The sequence below is a fragment of the Danio rerio genome, chromosome 8 (genome assembly GCF_049306965.1).
Source record: "Danio rerio strain Tuebingen ecotype United States chromosome 8, GRCz12tu, whole genome shotgun sequence".
NCBI lineage: Eukaryota > Metazoa > Chordata > Actinopteri > Cypriniformes > Danionidae > Danio > Danio rerio.
The window spans coordinates 49,573,331-49,591,453 of NC_133183.1; the positions used below are offsets into that span (position 1 = coordinate 49,573,331).

The window sequence follows — 18,123 nt, forward strand, 5'->3', positions numbered from 1 at the left end:
CTAAAGAATATTATTATTATTATTATTGTCAAATTTAAAGGATAACATAAAAAATGAGGGTTGTGCAACATAATTTTTCTAAAAAGTGATATGTCAGTTACAGGATTTTTGTAATTTTGTCATTTATAGGAACACTTTTACTCTATTTACACACTCAATCAAAATGTTCCAAATATTTTACAACTCCCCCAGAGTTAAACAGTTGAGTTTTAATAGTATTATGTGTAATATCAGTGCACCTGCTGCAGCCATGGTACAGCAGCAAAGTTCTTTGATTATTACGTCAGAATGAGAGTATTGTTCCTAGCCATGCTTCATATAGCAACTTTTCATTTTTCGTTGATCTTATTACACGATGGTACTACAAAAGAGTGAATCTTTTAAATATCAGAAACAGTTTGATTGACAAGGGTGCTTTAGACATGAATTTGTTTTGGCTACAGAAGCTTCCAGTGTACTTAGTGACAATATGAAAATAAATGAGAAAAGATGACAAGCATTAGACAGAAAACCAATTAGACAAAACTCTGGATGCTGAATTGTATGTGCATAGTAGGCCTCCGTCAGTCAGTGTTGACCATGGATGAAGTATCCTAAATCTTATCTTGGGGCATGACTGATTGTCTGAGACAGCATTGTTGGTGGCTGAAAAGACCAATACGGTGTATGCACAGATCTGTTATTGATCTACAAGTTATAAGGTGTTGTTTACAATTAGTATAAAAAAGTTTATGAAAATGATCAAAACTCGGCAAGATGCTAACGGTTTAATCCGATTGAATGAGTTATGCTAAGCTCAGCTAAAAGCCCTCCACCAGATCCAGAGATCTGCTGAATTGATTTAAAAATGCTAAAACTCAACTATTTAACTCTAGCGGACTTGTTAAATGAGCCTTAATCCCTCCCCCCAAACCCCAAATAAAAAAGGTGGAGTGTTGTTTTTAAGAGATTTAATCAATTTGAAATGTTCAGTAATCGTGACATTAGTACCTCACAACCAATTTCAATTTTAAAAAGTAGATTGCATATGAAATAAGGTTTATATAGGCGACACAGTGTCTCTGGTTCAAGTGCTGGCTGGGTCAGTTAGGATTTCTGTGTGGAGTTTGCATGTTCTCGCATTGGTTTCCTGCAAGTGCTCCAGTTTCCCCCACAGTCCAATGACATGCGCAGCACGTGAATTGAAAAAACTAAATTGTCTGTAGCTTATGAGTGTGTCTGTGAATGAGAGTATATGTGTGTTTCCCAATACTGGGTTGTGGCTGGAAGGGCATCCAGTGCATAAAACATATGTTGGATTAGTTGTCGGTTCATTCCGCTGTGGCGACCTCTGAAATAGAGACTAAGCCGAAGGAAAATTAATGAATGAATGAATGAATGAATAAGGTGTATACGAATAGTATATGAATATGAATATGTATATGTATATGAATAGTAGCAACCATATAGCAATGAGCTCTAAATCACTCAGAAGTTTCACAGTAATTGCAGTTGTGTAGTTTTATATTTCTAATTCCTGTGGCGAGCTGATTCATTACACACTAATAAGCAGCAATAATCAGATAATTAAAATCAACCGCTTGTGTATGTTTTTTTCATTTTGATTTGATTTTTAATATGCAGATCGTGAGATGCGTCTTCCAAATAAGCAGCAGTAAAAATACACGGCTTGAAGCTTTCTGTCTCACATTTAGGGAAGAACGGAGAGATAAAGGGCTCTGAGAAATCCATATTATTGTGTGCATCCGTCTCGAATAGACGCCAGTTATTATAGTGATTACAGCCACTAATTTCTCCTCTAATGGCTCTTCACCATTAGAGCGCCGCAAAAAAAAAAAAAAAGATCAGAATAGTTTTCTCGAATTAGATCCAAGTCATTTCATCAGCTGGCGAGTGGCAGCGCTTTGAGTGTGTGCACCATTGTTTGTGAGTGTTTTCTCATTTGTTTGTGTGGTCTGCAGGCCAGCGTTATGTCTGCTCTGGGGTTTGCGCTCTCCCTGCTGAAGGGTGATCACAGAGGAAGTGTTAGGATCCATTTCGCACAGGCTTTCTCTCTGAAGGTATGAGTCACACACGAGCACACACGAGCTCGCTCATCCACACACAGTGTAGCAGATGAAAAATAATCATTTCATACAAATGCAGAGCATTAACACAATGGTTCTTGGGCAGTGGGTGGCCGTAAGAGTAGGGTGGCAGAAAGCAGAGAAAATAATGGTAAGACGCAAACGATAAAATGCATCTAGCCATGTAATTATGCACAGTAAGGAGAAACAAAACAAACTGGTTTATGAATTTGAAACGGAGCCGAATGTTTTGTTGATGAACAGATTTATTATTTGCTTGGTAAATAAGGAATAACTTCATTATTTCTTTTATAATGTAATTGGTATTGCCTAAAATTTGTTCATATTTTTCCACATAATTTTGTCTCTCAGTATGCATTTTAAAACTTCATAAAATATGCTGTTCAATTGGAAAAATGGTATTCTTTGAAATAAAATTAAATATTAAAAGCATTAAAACATTGCGGGAATTAAGATTATAGTACTTAAAAATACTTAAGAATACCATTTATATATAAGGGGTCAGTCAGGTCTTCTGTTTTATATATATAATATATAATTATATATATAATATAATTTTTTTCTTTTTTGAAAGAGAGAAAGAAATCTTGTTTATGAAAGTAATTAAATGATTGGAATGTTATTACAAATGAATACAAAGTATTTGTGTTTCAAACTAATTGTGAACTTCAAATAATCCTTAAAAAATCCTGAAATTATTCATCATGGTTTTCAAAAAACATTGTTAGCTTTGTCATCAAAACAATAACTTTTGAAATATAATTTTTAATTTGAAATATAATTTAATTTAGAAACATATTTGTAAAAAATACAATAAACTACAATTCAGTGCATAAAAAAAAAATTAATATATAAAGCCTTGATCCAATTGAAGAGACTTATTAAATAATAAAAAACAGGATAAAATATTAAACCCCTTAACCCCCACGTTTTGAGTTCAAACTTGATTATTCTAGGTAATTGGTCTCAAACTCGATTCCTTCAGCGCGGCAGCTCTGCACGGTTTAGCTCCAACTCTAGTAAACACAGCTGATCCAACTACTCAAGGTGTTCAAGACCATTAGAGACTATTAAGCAGGTTTAAGTTGGAGGTGGTTTAAGCTAGACTGTGCAGAGCTGCGGCCCGCCATGAATTCAGTTTGACACCATTGATCTAGGTGATATATGCATATTATATGTAGTTTGTCAAACTAAGTGTATGTTTAGGCCAAATCTAAACTAAAAATAGAAATAAACTGAAAAATGGAGGGGTTAACTTAAGCCGAAACTTTTAAACAGTATATTTCACAATATATGATTAAAAAGTGGGCGAAAAGGTGGCTCAGTGGTTAGCACTGTCACCTCACAGCAAGAATGTCATTGGTTCGAGTCCCAGCTGGGTCAGTTGGCATTTCTGAGTGGAGTTTGCAAATTCTCATCGTGTTTGCGCGGGTTTCCTCCGGGTGCTCCTGTTTCCCCCACAGTTCAAAGACATGTTGCATAGGTCAATTGAATAAACTAAATTGGCCGTAGTATTGGCCGTAGTGTAAGTGCGCAAATGAGGGTGTATGGATGTTTCCCAGTATTGGGTTGCAGCTGGAAGGGCATCTGCTGCGTATAACATATGCTGGAAAAGTTGGTGGTTCATGCCATTGTGGCAACCCCTTATGAATGAAGGGACAAAGCCGAAGGAAAATGAATGAATGAATGAACAAATTTAAACAAAAAAAATTTGTTTAAAATAGCTGCTCTGTCTATGGTTAAAAAAGTAAAACAATACTAGTAGAACAAATAAAATGAATAGGACAAAAATGCAAACAATATAAAAAATAAAATGCATTAACATAGTCAAAGTCTAGATGTTATAAAGTTTTTTCTATTTAATATAATTTTATCCTCATTCACCCCAACAGTCACCCCAGTGTAGACTGTTCATTTAAGCTATTAAAGTTATCAATCAAACAACAAGACATTTCAGTTTATTTATTTTATTCTTATGCATTTTTAACAAATATATTGTTTAATTAATCTTAACTAATCTAATGGCAGCTATTGGATTGCATTTATGCAGCAAGACCCAAAGAGCACATACTGAGCATATTTAAATTAGCATGTAATTGTTTATATGTCAGACAGAACTGATGTTGATAAATGTCCTTCTAGTATCCCATTAGTTATCATATTTATGTAGCCACCAAAGCTGCATTGTTGTATGTATGCAGTTTAAGGTAAACTAATACATTTTATGTTTGAATTTAGATGCATTCAGAACTGCCAATTGCTTTCCAAATTTTGGGTTTTGAATCGAAACCAGCGAAGAATCACAACCTTAATGCAACATCTCAATTTATGCAGCCAAAGCAGCCTCTGTGGAAAAGTTTTTACAGTCTCCCTCGTTCTTTCTCTTTCTCTCTGTCTCTCAGGAGATGTGTGAGAGTGGAAAGTGTCGTGTGGATGGAGGGCGCCCCCTACAGGACCTGCTAATGACCGCCATTGTGCACAACAGGTCTCTTCAATACCTCTGTTCCTGCATCCCTCATCACTTCTCCCCCAGCATCTGTCAGCCCATATGGTCAAAGACAAAAGAGCTTCATTCTAGATTTCCCCAGTGTTTCCAACCCCAGAACACAGCAACAACCTCCCAAAATGACCTAGAAACCACCCAGCAACATCCAAAGAACCACCCAGAACACCAGAACAGCCACCCAAAATGATCTAACAAACACCCAGCAACATCTAAGAAAACACCCAGAACACCATAACAGCATTTTACAGCCATGTCATGGCAATCAGTTAACATAACAGTGACTAAAATCTAAACAACCCCCAGCACTTTCTTAGAACCACCTAGAGCACACTAGCAACTAGCAACAACCAAAGAATGCCAACTGCATCAAACTTTTTAACAATCTCCTTGCATTATCTTAACCACACAACAACCTAACAATGTCTTAGCAACCACCCAGAACACCATAACAGCCACCTAAAATGGCCTACCAACCACCTAGCATTGTCTTAGCAACCATTTAACATAACAGCAGCCTAAAATGTAAACAGCAACCCCCTAGCACTTTCTTAGTAACCACCCAGAGCATACTAGCAACAACTAGGGAATGTCCTGTCAAATGCAACAAACTTTTTAATAACCTCTTTGCATTATCTTAACAACCACACAACACTCTTAACAACCTAACATTGTCTTAGAAGCCACCCAGTACACCATAACATCTACCCAAAATGCCTTGCCTTGGCAATCAGTTAACATAACAGCAACTAAAATCTAAACAGCATCCCACTAGTACTTTCTCAGTAACCACCCAGAGCACACTAGCAACAACCAGGGAATGTCAACTGCAACAAACTTTTTAACAACCTCTTTGCATTATGTTAACAACCACACAACACCCTAATGACCTAACAGTGTCTAAGCAACCACCCAGAACACCATAACACTCAGCTAAAATGATTTAGCAACCATTTAACATAATAGCAGTCTGAAATCTAAACAGAATCTCCCCAGCACTTTCTTAGTAACCGCCCAGAACACCATAACATCCATCCAAAATGACCTAACAACCACCTAACAATGTCTAAGCAACCACTCAGAACACCATAACATCCACCCAGAATTACCTAGCAACCACCTAACAATGTCTTAGCAACCACCCAGTACACCATAACACTCAGCCAAAATGATCTAGTATTTACCTAGCAGTGTCTTGGCAAACAGTTAAAATAACAGCAACCTAAAATCTAAACAGCAAACCCCTAGCACTTTCTTGGTAACCACCCAGAGAACACTAGCAACATTCAGGGAATGTCCTATCAACTGCAGAGAACTTTTTAGCAACCTTTTTGCATTATCTTAACGAACACACCACACCCTGACAACTTAACAATGTCTTAGCAACCAACCAGAACACCAGCAGCCGCCCAAAATGACCTAGCAACCACCTAACACTGTCTTAACACCACCCAGAACACCATAACACTCAGTCATAAGGATCTAGTAACCACCTAGCTATGTCTTAGCAACCATCTTAACAACCACACAACACCCCAACAACTACCCAAACATCCTAACACTCAGCCAAAATGATCTAGTAACCACCTTACAATGTCTTAGCAACCATTAAACATAACAGCACCCTAAAATCTAAACAGCAAGCCCTAGCACTTTCTTAATAACCACCCAGAGCACACTAGCAATAACCAGGGAATGTCCTATTAACTGCAGAGAACTTTTTAACAACCTCCTTGATTTTATTATCTTAACAACCACACAACACCCTAACAACCATCCAGAGAACAGCCTAGCAACCATTCATTCATTCATTTTCTTGTCGGCTTAGTCCCTTTATTAATCCGGGGTCGCCACAGCGGAATGAACCGCCAACTTATCCAGCAAGTTTTTATGCAGCGGATGCCCTTCCAGCCGCAACCCATCTATGGGAAAAGCCTAGCAACCACTTTAGCATTATGAAAGGGATCATCAAGAAATGTCCTAGTAAATACTCAGCACTCTACCAACATTGCAGATTTCCCCAGAGTTCCGGACCTACACCCCAGTTCTTATCCATTTTTGTGTCGTTTATCTGACGTGCAAAACTGGTAAGACTAAAACAAGAAAAAACAAGAACAAGAAGAGTAAATAGTGACAGAAGGAAGCTGAGTTGAAGATGATGGATGATGCCTTTCAGTCCAATTTTCAGCCAGTTCAACATATTGCTTTCTTCGAAATGACAAAGTCTTCAGTTTGCTGAATCAGACCTCTGGAGCCACAAGCATTAAACATCTATACATTGCATTCCCTTTCAAGCAGCGCAGGAAGAAGTAGTTTGTTATTCCATCCCTGGCTCGTAATGAGTTGGAATCTCCAGGAAAACCTACAAAGAGCTTCTCATCTGCTCTCCAGGCTCTTCCTAATGCCTGAGGGGCCGTTATATGTTTTAAAACGGAGGATCCGCAGCAGGGAGGTCTTATCATGAAGACTCAGCCCCGCGGGACTTGACATTTGCATTTTGACTGCTGATAATAATGTATTGTTGTAAAGGCTTTTGTTGAACACGTTAGGGAACGAGAACAATGAATAGTCAGGTGACACAGTCATAGAAGGTTTTGCTGAGGTCTGTAATGTAAATTTAATGCCGAGATCAAGGTCCTGAAGGTGTTTGAGAGAGTGACAGCGCGTACGCCTCTGAACTATATATTAGACAGAGTATGTTGTAATAAAATGAAATGTGGTCGTTTATTTCGTCAGGATGGACTCCATCTTCAGCCAGAAGGATGTTTCCTGGCTCCTCCCAGACGCTGTTATGCCTGAACTCCCTCCAGCTCATAGACAGCAGACTATCGCTCTGACTCTTCATCTCATCTACTGTAAGTCTGTTTGACACATGCTGACTGTAAAAGAACAAACACTTTCACTTTAGTTGTGTTTAATTCACGAGGAAAAGATTTGTGTGTTTTTTTTTTTTTCTTTCTTTTCGTTTAGCCTCTACTACAAATATGGCTGTCATGTCTACCAGTCTTGTATCCTGTTTGCTGCTTCACAAGCATCGCAAGGTATGTTTTAACAATGTCTCTTGCTACAGTATGCAAGTTTTGGCCAATAATAATAAAAAGTATATTTTGAAGCCGATAACTAGGCCACACGGAATCTGCGCGCGCAGAATTTCACAGATTTCTAGCCTATCATTGAGTCTATTTATTTACTTGTCTAAATGTGTGTAAATGTATATTTATTTAGTTAATTACAGTAATATTATTGACTAATATAAAAATATTCATACGATTTATTTACAATACAGTTTGTAAAGTAATATTTTCTGTCTTTTAGTTAATTTATTATATGATATACTTGCCTTGTTTACTAAATAAGTGGATCTAACTGGATTTGCAATGTAAACATTAAACTTTTTATTTCATATATTAAGTTTTAGTTATGATACTCCTAAAATAATGCTGCGTAAATCTGCAGATTTTTAACAATATTCTGTGCAGAAATAGCAAAAAATATTTGCAGAATCCATCTGGCCCTACCGATAGCTAATGTTGTGCCTCATGCAGTGTTGAGTGTAATTAGTTACAAAGTAACTAATTATTCTAATCAAATTACTTTTAAATTACCTTTAAAAGTATAAGTCATTTTAAAAATATTGATATGTCTGGATCGGAACGCTATACCTTAACCAGAAGATGACCCTGCGTAAGCCACAAAAGGTCATTTTTTAAAAGGGCTGGCTGTATTGACTTGGGGAGGAACAAACAAATGTGGTTGGGAAGGGTGCTCAAGCAGCTGGGATGGCAGAAACCTTGAGAACATTGTGAAACAAAGCCGATTCAAAAACCTGGGAGAGCTTCACAAGGAATGGAATGGAGACAAGAGACACAACATGGCTCCAGGAAAAGGCTACAGCCGTTGCATTCCTAGTTCCAAACAACTGAACAAGAGACAACATCAAAACAGACTTGCCAAATCCAAGAACAAAAACAACTAGACTGCTGCTCACTGGTCCAGAGTCCTCTTTTTAGATTAAAACCCATTTTTGTGGGACAAAGTCTTGTTGCTGTGTAAAATTTTCACAGACGGTGATAATTTGGGGTGCCATGTCATCTGTTGGTGTTGGACCACAGTGTTTTATCAAGGCCAAAGTCAACACAATCGTCTACCAGGATATTTTGGAGTATTTCATGCTTACAAGCTAATTGGAGATACTGGTTTTCTTTTGCCAAAACATCTACTAACTGGTTTGCTGGTCATAATATTACTGTGCTCGATTAGCCAGCCATATCACCTGATGTGAAACACATCCAGAATTTGAGGGGTATTATCAAGAGAAATATGAGAAATGTTTGACCCAAAAATACAGATCCAATCATATCAAAGCAATCTGGGCTTGGATAACGCCTCAGCAGTGCCACAGGCTGATCACCTCACCTCATTTATGCAGTAATTCATGCTAAAGGAGCACCAACCCAGATTTGAGTGCATAAATTACAAAATTTTCACAACTTGAACATTTCGTTTGATTTGAGCTTAGGAAAGATTATAAAATCATGAGATAGTCATGAGCTGTAAGCTTTAATAATTGAAATCAAAACAGATAAGTACTTAAATATTTAAAGTTACATGTCATTAATCTACATTATAAGAAAAGTTTCACCAAAAAAAAAAAACAATAAATTAGTAAATTTATTAGTAAATTAGTAAATTAAATTAGTTCTTAATTCCAAGATTATTAATGTGGCTAAAACATGTGTCTGGCCCCGGGCTATCATTTAGTTTTCATTGTCAAGGCCAGTAAAAAGTTTAGTGTGTTCTATAATTTAGATTTTCACTGTACAAAATAGACAAAATCAAAGTGTTTATTAGGGGGTGACGCAGTGGCGCAGTTGGTAGTGCTGTCGCCTCACAGCAAGAAGGTCGCTGGTTCGAACCCTGGCTGGGTCAGTTAGCTTTTCTTTGTGGAGTTTGCATATTCTCCCTGCGTTCGCGTGGGTTTCCTCCGGGTGCTCTGTTTTTTTCAATTCAATTCAGCTTTATTTGTATAGCGCTTTTACAATGTAGATTGTGTCAAAGCAGCTTCACATAAATGGTCATAGTAACTGGAACAGTGTAGTTCAGTTTTTAGTGTTTAAGTTCAGTTCAGTTCAGTTTAGCTCAGTTCAGTGTGATTTAATCATTACTGAGAGTTCAAACACTAAAGAGCAAATTCATCGATGCGTAGCTCTACCAATCCTGAACCATGCGAGCCAGTGGCGACAGCGGAGAGGGAAAAAAAACTTCACCTGATGGGAGTGAAGAAAATAAAACCTTGAGAGAACCAGACTCAGTTGGGCACGACCATTTTAATTTTAATTTCCTTTTTGGTTTCCTCCAAAGTCCAAAGATGTGGTACAGGTGAATTGGGTAGACTAAATTGTCCATAGTGTATAAGTGTGAATGAGTGTGTATGGATGTTTCCCAGAGTTGGGTTGCAGCTGGAAGGGCTTCCCGCTGTGTAAAACATATGCTGGATAAGTTAGCGGTTCATGCCACTGTGGTGACCCCAGATTAATAAAAGGACTAAGCTGAAAAGAAAATGAATGAATGAATGGATGAATGAATGAATGAATGAATGAAGGAAGGAGTTTATTAAGAATTGGACATTGTTGTTAAGTTAAAAGTGAAGACAAGGAATCTTGTTTTTCTAGCAGGATTCTATATTGAGAACAAGCTGGCTGTGCTGCAGTCATCCTAAGGAAGTTTTTTAGGAAAAGTCTTGAGCGAAGTCTTAAGCAAGAAGTCTTGAGAAGTCTAACTAGAGCAGTGTTGCACTGTATGTCATATATGTGTTTAGGGTGTTGTGATACATAGGCATGGAGACAAATGAAAGCAAAGCACACAAATGAAGTAGATAGATGAAAGATCTTGTCCAGCACAGACCCAGATCTAGTCAACAAAACTGTCAAACTCATAGGTTTTAATCCAATCAGTCTGACACGATTGCCCAGACTTTCATGGAGACATCTTTTGCGCAGTTTCATTATTTTAGGATCTGCCATTAATGACTGGTACTTTAGAATGTCTTAATGTAAAACACGATGTACATACCTTTTTCAGTTATAAACTATTGCATTGGAACTAATATTTAATAGTTGTGTAAATAAAATAAAAATAAAGTTAAGTAAAAATAAACACAACCCACAACCCACGGTTCGTAACACCTGCGGATTAATTTTTTTTTTACTTTACTAAATTTGTAACAATTGAGAAAGATCGTTTTTCTCGTCATTCAAATCACATGTATGAAAGCAATTTGGCTATCCTGTAAAATATGATGGAGGAAGTTGTGGTAGGTTATTCGGGATGTGGTGGGTTTTTAAGGCTCCTACACACACCATTTTACGAGACGTTTTTCCACATTCAAACCCAAGCGATTTTCACTAGCGTCAAGCAGAGGAGTATGCAAAATCACTCCTTGACGTTAGATAGCGCTACACAACTTAAAGCTTCCAACACCCGCTTGTAACACAGAAGAAGAGGAAGAGAGAAAGTTCACACGCTTGATGTTAAAGTTACTGGTGACTCAAACAAGCATGGATGGTTCAAGTAGCAGCTCCAGCTCTAGTGATGAAAAAATTATTATTGTTCACAGAGCAATAAGCAGCTCCACGTTCATATCGCCTCTGGGCATCTTCTTTAATGTGTGCTCGCATTGACCGTTTTGCGCTACAAACAGTCAAATTACAGTACTGGGATAACAGTTTATAGTTTAGATATAACTAGGGCCAGATGGAATCTGCAGAAATTTTTTGCTATTTCTGCGCAGAATTTTGGTAAAAGTCTGCAGATTTTTGCGGAATGATTTTGAGAGTCTCATAAAACCTTAATTTATAAAATAAAAAGTAATACCTTTTAAACTTGTATTTAACGTCCACAATGCAAATCCAATTAGATCCACTTAATTTGAAAAACAAAGCAAGTCTCTCATATAATATCTCTACTAAAAGACAGAAAATATTACTTTATAAACTGTATTGCAAATAAATCTTATGAACATTTTCATATTAGTCAATAATATAACTAAAGTTCATTTAAAAACGGAATAAATATGAATTTACATACATTTACACAAATAAATAAACAGAAATAATGATGGGCTAAAAATCTGCAGAAATCTGCACAATTCTGCGTTCGCAGATTTCGTATGATCTTAGATATAACCACTGATGTTTATGGTAAAGAATAAAATCACCATCATACGTGTTTAACTTGACAGTCAAAATGAAAGTTGTAGGCAGCAATTACATTATTAACCAATAGGCAATTAACCAGCCATCAAAAATGAATAGTGAATAATGAAAAGTGAATAACTGAATCATGTATTGAAAATGAGACTAAAAATAAATATGGGTTGTACAAATTATAATGTTAGAAATATACATTTAGTAAATATACAACAGTGAATTTTTCATAGTACTGAATAATTTACTATTTACTATTCCGCTGATTATTTCCCCATTTTATTTATAATGTAATTACAGGTTCTAAGTTCTGTTTGTTAAAAACAAAAGTTTTTTTGCAGTGCTGTTTTTGTAATGAATAGAAAGCAAACTACATTTGTCTCCTTCCCCTTTTGGCATATCCAAAAAATGGTTTTATGGCACCAGGTTACAATTTCTGTCACCTATACGGCAGTTACATACATTTAAAAATAAATACAGGCCTAAACATGGAGGTCTCTGACTGCGTTCTACAAAATTAAACACAAAATAGATTTGTGCATATTGGTGTCTGCGCGTTTGTATATTTATAACCACCTCAGAGGATATTGGGGGTCGTGAGTCACTGGCATTGTTATTTTGGGGGTTGCGACCAGAAAAGCTTGGGAACCCCTGCTTTACATCACAAGTAATTTTACAACTGTTTACTTAGGGAGACGAATTAACTTAAACACACATTCAGAATAAGAAAGAGCTTTATTGCCAGGTATGTTTCCACATACAAGGAATGTTTTTGTGACAGAGCTTCTACAGTGCAACAGAATTACAAAGACAGGACAAAAAACAAATAATAAATATATTTTTAAAATAAAAGTGAGTAGTGAATGCAAATATACAAATTGACAAGTGTTTGTACAGGTATATTACTATATACAATGTTTTATGTGCAGCTGTTATGTGCAAATTGGCATGTAAAGTATGTATTTAAATAAGTGTATATGTGTATAAAAGTTTCACTATTACTAGCATCATAATCTAAATGCTTCTGAAAATGAACTCATATACTGCATTATTTTGTGCCGTTTAGGGACTCGCATTTGCTGATTAGGGCCATCTAGGATCTGAACACTCTTATAATAGTGCATTAACTGGTTTATTACTCATCTAGTAGCAGTAGATGATTCACACAAATGTCTAACATAATTCTGCACGCTTTAATGAGTCTGCTAATGATCGTCTCCCTCTTTCTCAGGGCGTGCGTGTGTCCATGCTGTGCCGGGACATCTGCTGGCTGTTGGAGGAGGTGTTGTTCAGAAACACAGACGTGGGTTTCGGTGGCTCTCTGGTTGGGCTGGTACATCACGCGGTGTCTCTGCTACGCCCGTATCTGCTTCTGGCTGCGGCTCCACCTACAGGAGAGCCCATCATTGCACCACGGTCCGATCCAGACTCTCTGCTCATACTGAGCAAGCAGTGCGATGTGATCACTCGTGTCTTCATACACGAGGCTGTAGGAGGTAGGCTTTGTGTGTTGGAGATCGAATGGAGGCAAGGAAACTTAATGTTGGCAGGTGTCATGCACATATCTTTTTAGTGGGAGTCCTGGCTTATTTAGTGGAACATGGCAAGATTAAACAAGATGACTCAAGAAAAAATTTGTCATTTGCTCTTAGTCGTGTTGGCTTATTGGATTGCGTTAGGCCTGTCATGATCATTTTCAACATTTGTTTTGTGATGCAATAATGACCATTGTGTTCGCATAAAAACGAACGTCAAAAAATCTGGTTAAAAAGAAGCAGTGGGTGGAATTGGTGGACAAAGTACACGAATCAAGCACAGGAGTGAAAGAACAGATTATTAATAAAAACATAATTATTAATTTTTTTACTTGTTCTGGTTGACATATTACCGTTTTTCTCCATTGGTTTGGATCATTTCTTGAAACAGGAATTACATTCTCAAAACAACATGGACAAAACTCCAAACCACTTGGCAAATTTTCACAGAAGAGATTTTCTCATTCATTTAATCAAATTGCAAATATCTAAGTACATGTTTGCAAATGATTAAGTACAGGTAGCTGACATTTAGCACAATTTCCAAGTGAATAGATTTAGTTGATTTAAACTGATTGTTGATTCTCAGTTCAATGGTTGTTCGCCAAAAAATATGTCAGCGTCATTTCATTGTATAAGTCATCAAATGCACAATAGTCTGTTCAATTGTCAAAATTAGTCAAGACCATAATACTATGAATACCATATATGAATCCGTGGAACATTTGATACATTTATTACAGCAACTGACAGTCAGGTGAAACTAGAACTTGATTAACAAAGGAGGAACTTCACACATTTCAGATGACCATTTAAGCAGTGTAGGCTGCATATAATTTTCATTGTTTTTGTTTGTGTGTTTAAATTACAGTATATTTTGCTTTATTCTGATGTGTGGAAATTACTTTGTGTGTGATTGATAATGGTTACAATTTTCTTGCCTGTATGAGTGCATTGTGTGATGTCAAACTTTGGAGGCTACTCTTAAACTAAAATTTTTTATAAATCTTATAAATTTATTTTATATCAAGAGTTCCCACCTAGATATGCTTGGCATTTATAGCTGGTTTGGCATGCTTTCCCGGGAGAGAACCCTGAGATATTTGAGCCCAGTGCGCCCCGTCAATAAGCATATCAGGGGATCCGAGATTAGGTAGGTCTTGATAGCTCTCCCTTTAGAAAGGGGAGAAAAAGGAGGAGATGGCGTGGAAGGCGGGATTCTTCCAAAACGACGATAGAGCAATAAGAAGAAAGTGATCCATTTATATTAAGCTAGGATCACTCTGATTGGATTATTACTGATAACGGATGAGTGGCCAGCAGTGCTCAATCATATCACATGCTCCTTTCAAAATTAGTTTATGAAACTTCACTTAGTTTTATACACAATTGAATTCTGTCAAAAGTCAAAAAAAACAGTTGAGTAACCTTTTTCAAAAACTGGGCTAAGACTGATAGGTGGACGAGGGATATTTCAATGGTCCTCTGCGATAGTGACAAAACAACTAAACATTTTGACTTAAATTGATTATGCAATGCCAAGTGGACAAAGGATTTTGGGGGCACTAACTGTTTAAATGAGAATGAAATTTAGTTTTGACACACGAGTAAACAGTTTTGGGAAATATATGAGCTTTTGCAAGCGAGCTATAGCGTTGTGCTAAACTGTAAGACTGTTTTACAAAACAACCTTATAGTGTTGAGAATGTAATTCCTGTTTCAAGAAATGATCCAAACCAAATGAAAAAAAAATGCAAGTCCTCCTTTTTTAGTTTTGCTTGTCAAAAAACTATATTTGTATATACCTAAGCAGTGCTTCACACAGGTTTAAAATGCACTTGCGGTGGTAGCCAGATTAAAACACATTTTACAGCGCATAAATAGTTAATTATGCAACAAACAAAATATCATTTGATTTTAAACGCAATTTTTTATTAATAAGGGTAATTTCAATAGGTTAATGATTTAAAAAAAATATATTTTTTTTAATAAATAAAAAACAAAATCCACTATTTCTCTTATTTTTATGGTATGCAGGGGCCATGTGCAACCACTGACAGGTTAAATCTGCTCCTCTCTATCTCTCGTTTAGGTTCAGGTCTCTTTATTGGCAGAATGTTTTGTACAGTATTGGCAAATCATTTTAGATGTGTAAAATATGTAATATATTGACATCAAATGAATAAAATATACAGAAAGTGAGAAATAAATAACAGAAAAGGGGAATTAAAAACAAACAATATCTCTAAAAAATTATAATAATTACAAGAATAAAACATGGAGATTATTTAAATAAGACAAATGCGTTGATTAACTATTACTAATGGTGTACAAATTATCTGCAGCCAATGTAGATGTATTTTCGAGAATTTAGTAAAGTTTTTTGAGTCGTTTAGATTTAAAGATTTAATTATTTAATGTCTTTCTTGCTCTTGGGGCTGTGCGCATTTAATAGCTACAGCTTAGAAAATGAAAGCAAAACCAAATCACAGACATTTTAAAAGATTTAGGAACCCTGACCGGATGCAAAAAGTTGCATCTCTGTGGGTCTGCAGAGCATGTGAGACTGTCTGTGGGAGTGTTGAAAGGTCTCGCGCACACAGAATAAGCTACTAAACCGGGAAAGGTGGCGGTTAATATACATGTGCCTGGGAAAGTATATGTGGGAAGCACTGCTAAGTATTACTAGCGAAAACAAACTAATTATTTTGGATGTTTTTTTTTTTTTTTTTTTTTTTATGTTTTATCAATTTAATAACAATTTTGATTAATTTTATTATAATAAAAATTTTGCTTTTTTATATGGAGATTGTATTTTTTTTTTACTTTAACATTTGTTAATTATATTTAATAACATTGGTTTCTATGGAAACATATTAGTATCAAAATCAATTTTGTTAATATAACATGCAACAAAGCAATATAAAATGCATGCAGTTTTCTATTTGCATTCTCCATGGCGTAATATGGAGCAAAATGAAACATAATTCCTCCATTTATTTGAAATTTCCAACCACAGTTTTCACATGTACATTTCATAGTATATTTAACACTATATACATTGCAAAATTGTATTTAAAATGTAACACCCAAATTGAATTAATGTGTGTAACATACAGGCAGAAATGTTAGCTAAATTATTGAAATGTTACTTGCCCTTTATTTTTATTTAGGGTGCTTTTACACTAGCACTTTTGGTCTGCACCTGGGTTTGTTTGACTTCAAAGTACGGCAGGTTTAGCTAGTGTAAACGATGTCTTTTGAATTTGGGTGTGCACCCAAGAACTGTACCCTAGTCTGCCTGAAAGAGGTGGTCTGGGGTACTGTTTGTGCTCGATGACGCAATCGTATCAGAGTTCAGAATGAAAAAAGACTGTGTGAACACAAACCATTCGAGAAGGTGGCAATGGGGGACAATGTAACTTAGGTTCGGAAAAAAGTGTGAAAGCACTCTTAAGCAGGTCGCACACCAGAAGCGCCGCTCTGCGCCTCGACACGGCGCGCACATGACAGTCTAAAGTATCACACACCAGACGCGCACATTCGAATGATATTTAACATGAAACTAATCAGATGGCGCTCTGTGGCGCGGCTGAAAAATGTCGCCGGGCGCCGCCAACAGCCACCAACTTGCGGCGCTGGTGTGTGTATCCTGATAGAAAACTATGTTTAGAATTCTAAAATGCATGGCGCTGCGTGATGCATGGCGCTTTTGGTGTGCGACCTGCTTAAGGGCTCTATTTTGACGATCCAGGCGCAAAGTCCAAAGCTCAGGGCACAAAAGCATTAAGGGCGTGTCAGAATCCACTTTTGCTATTTTAACAACGGAAAAATACATTTGTGGATAAGGAAAAGTATTGTACGCACAAACATCTATTAGTCTACATAATTAGTTTTCTTTAAGCGCAAAGGTTTGTTTCAAAACTATTTGAACAACAATTTCATTGCATCTCGCGCCGCATTGTGCCGGGTGTATGATAGGGCCCTTAGACTTAGAGTTAGGATTGTGTTTTTATCATAACACAATGAGATATTTGTAGCAAAATTCAATGTGTATTTTAAAATACTTTTGGACCTAAAGGTATAGCAAAAAGGCAGCAAAATGGCGAGTTAAATGTATTTTTAGTCCATTGATACACTTAAGATGTTAAAAAAAATTAATACATTGCGAATGTTGAGCCAAAGTGGCTTTGAAAATGCATTCTCGTAATAGATGGTTTGTAAACAAATCATTAAATTTTTTTTGTGTGTGTGTGTGAACCAGTTGAAATTAGTGTATTACATTTTTAGTTTAATTTTGCTACTTTTAAAGCATAAAAAAAAGCAAAAAAACATTTTAAGGGCCCTATCATACACCCGGTGCAATAAAGTGCAAGTTGTGTTTGGCATGATTTATTGCAATTTTTTTATGCTGTGTTCATACCAGACGCGGAAAAGGTGTCAAGCACGAGTGAGTTACATGTTTAGGCAATGCAAAGGTGCAAATAGACATCCTGTGACACGATACGCGTGAATGATGGGGCGCGAATGGCGCAGCACGAATTGAGCGTTTTGCGTGTCTGAGGTGAAAATCTGACCTTTATAGGACATTCGCGCCTCATTAACCAATCAGGAACTTGCTCTTGGGGATGTGATTATGACGTAGCGCCAGTTGTTGGTGTTCTGGGTAGAAATCCTTCTGCACACACCGACAACAGTTTATTAAAATGGGCTTGGCTCAGTCAGAATCACCGCTGAATGCTTCCATCATCCAGGTTATTTTTCTGGAGGAGTTTATGTGCCCACAGAGCTGG

General features: G+C 36.7%; 1 protein-coding gene across 20 annotated transcripts in view; it reads left to right on the forward strand.

Moving 5' to 3' along the window:
- Nucleotides 1-18,123, forward strand: part of gpat2 (glycerol-3-phosphate acyltransferase 2, mitochondrial) — a 138,844-nt gene that overhangs the window by 95,198 nt on the left and 25,523 nt on the right. For all 20 annotated transcript variants that reach the window (NM_001089380.2, XM_073909557.1, XM_073909567.1 and 17 more), the window contains 5 exons: nucleotides 1,962-2,060; nucleotides 4,490-4,572; nucleotides 7,327-7,445; nucleotides 7,561-7,631; nucleotides 13,027-13,291. In NM_001089380.2, coding sequence (NP_001082849.1) covers nucleotides 1,962-2,060; nucleotides 4,490-4,572; nucleotides 7,327-7,445; nucleotides 7,561-7,631; nucleotides 13,027-13,291 — 637 coding nt within the window. The remainder of the gene's footprint in view (nucleotides 1-1,961; nucleotides 2,061-4,489; nucleotides 4,573-7,326; nucleotides 7,446-7,560; nucleotides 7,632-13,026; nucleotides 13,292-18,123) is intronic.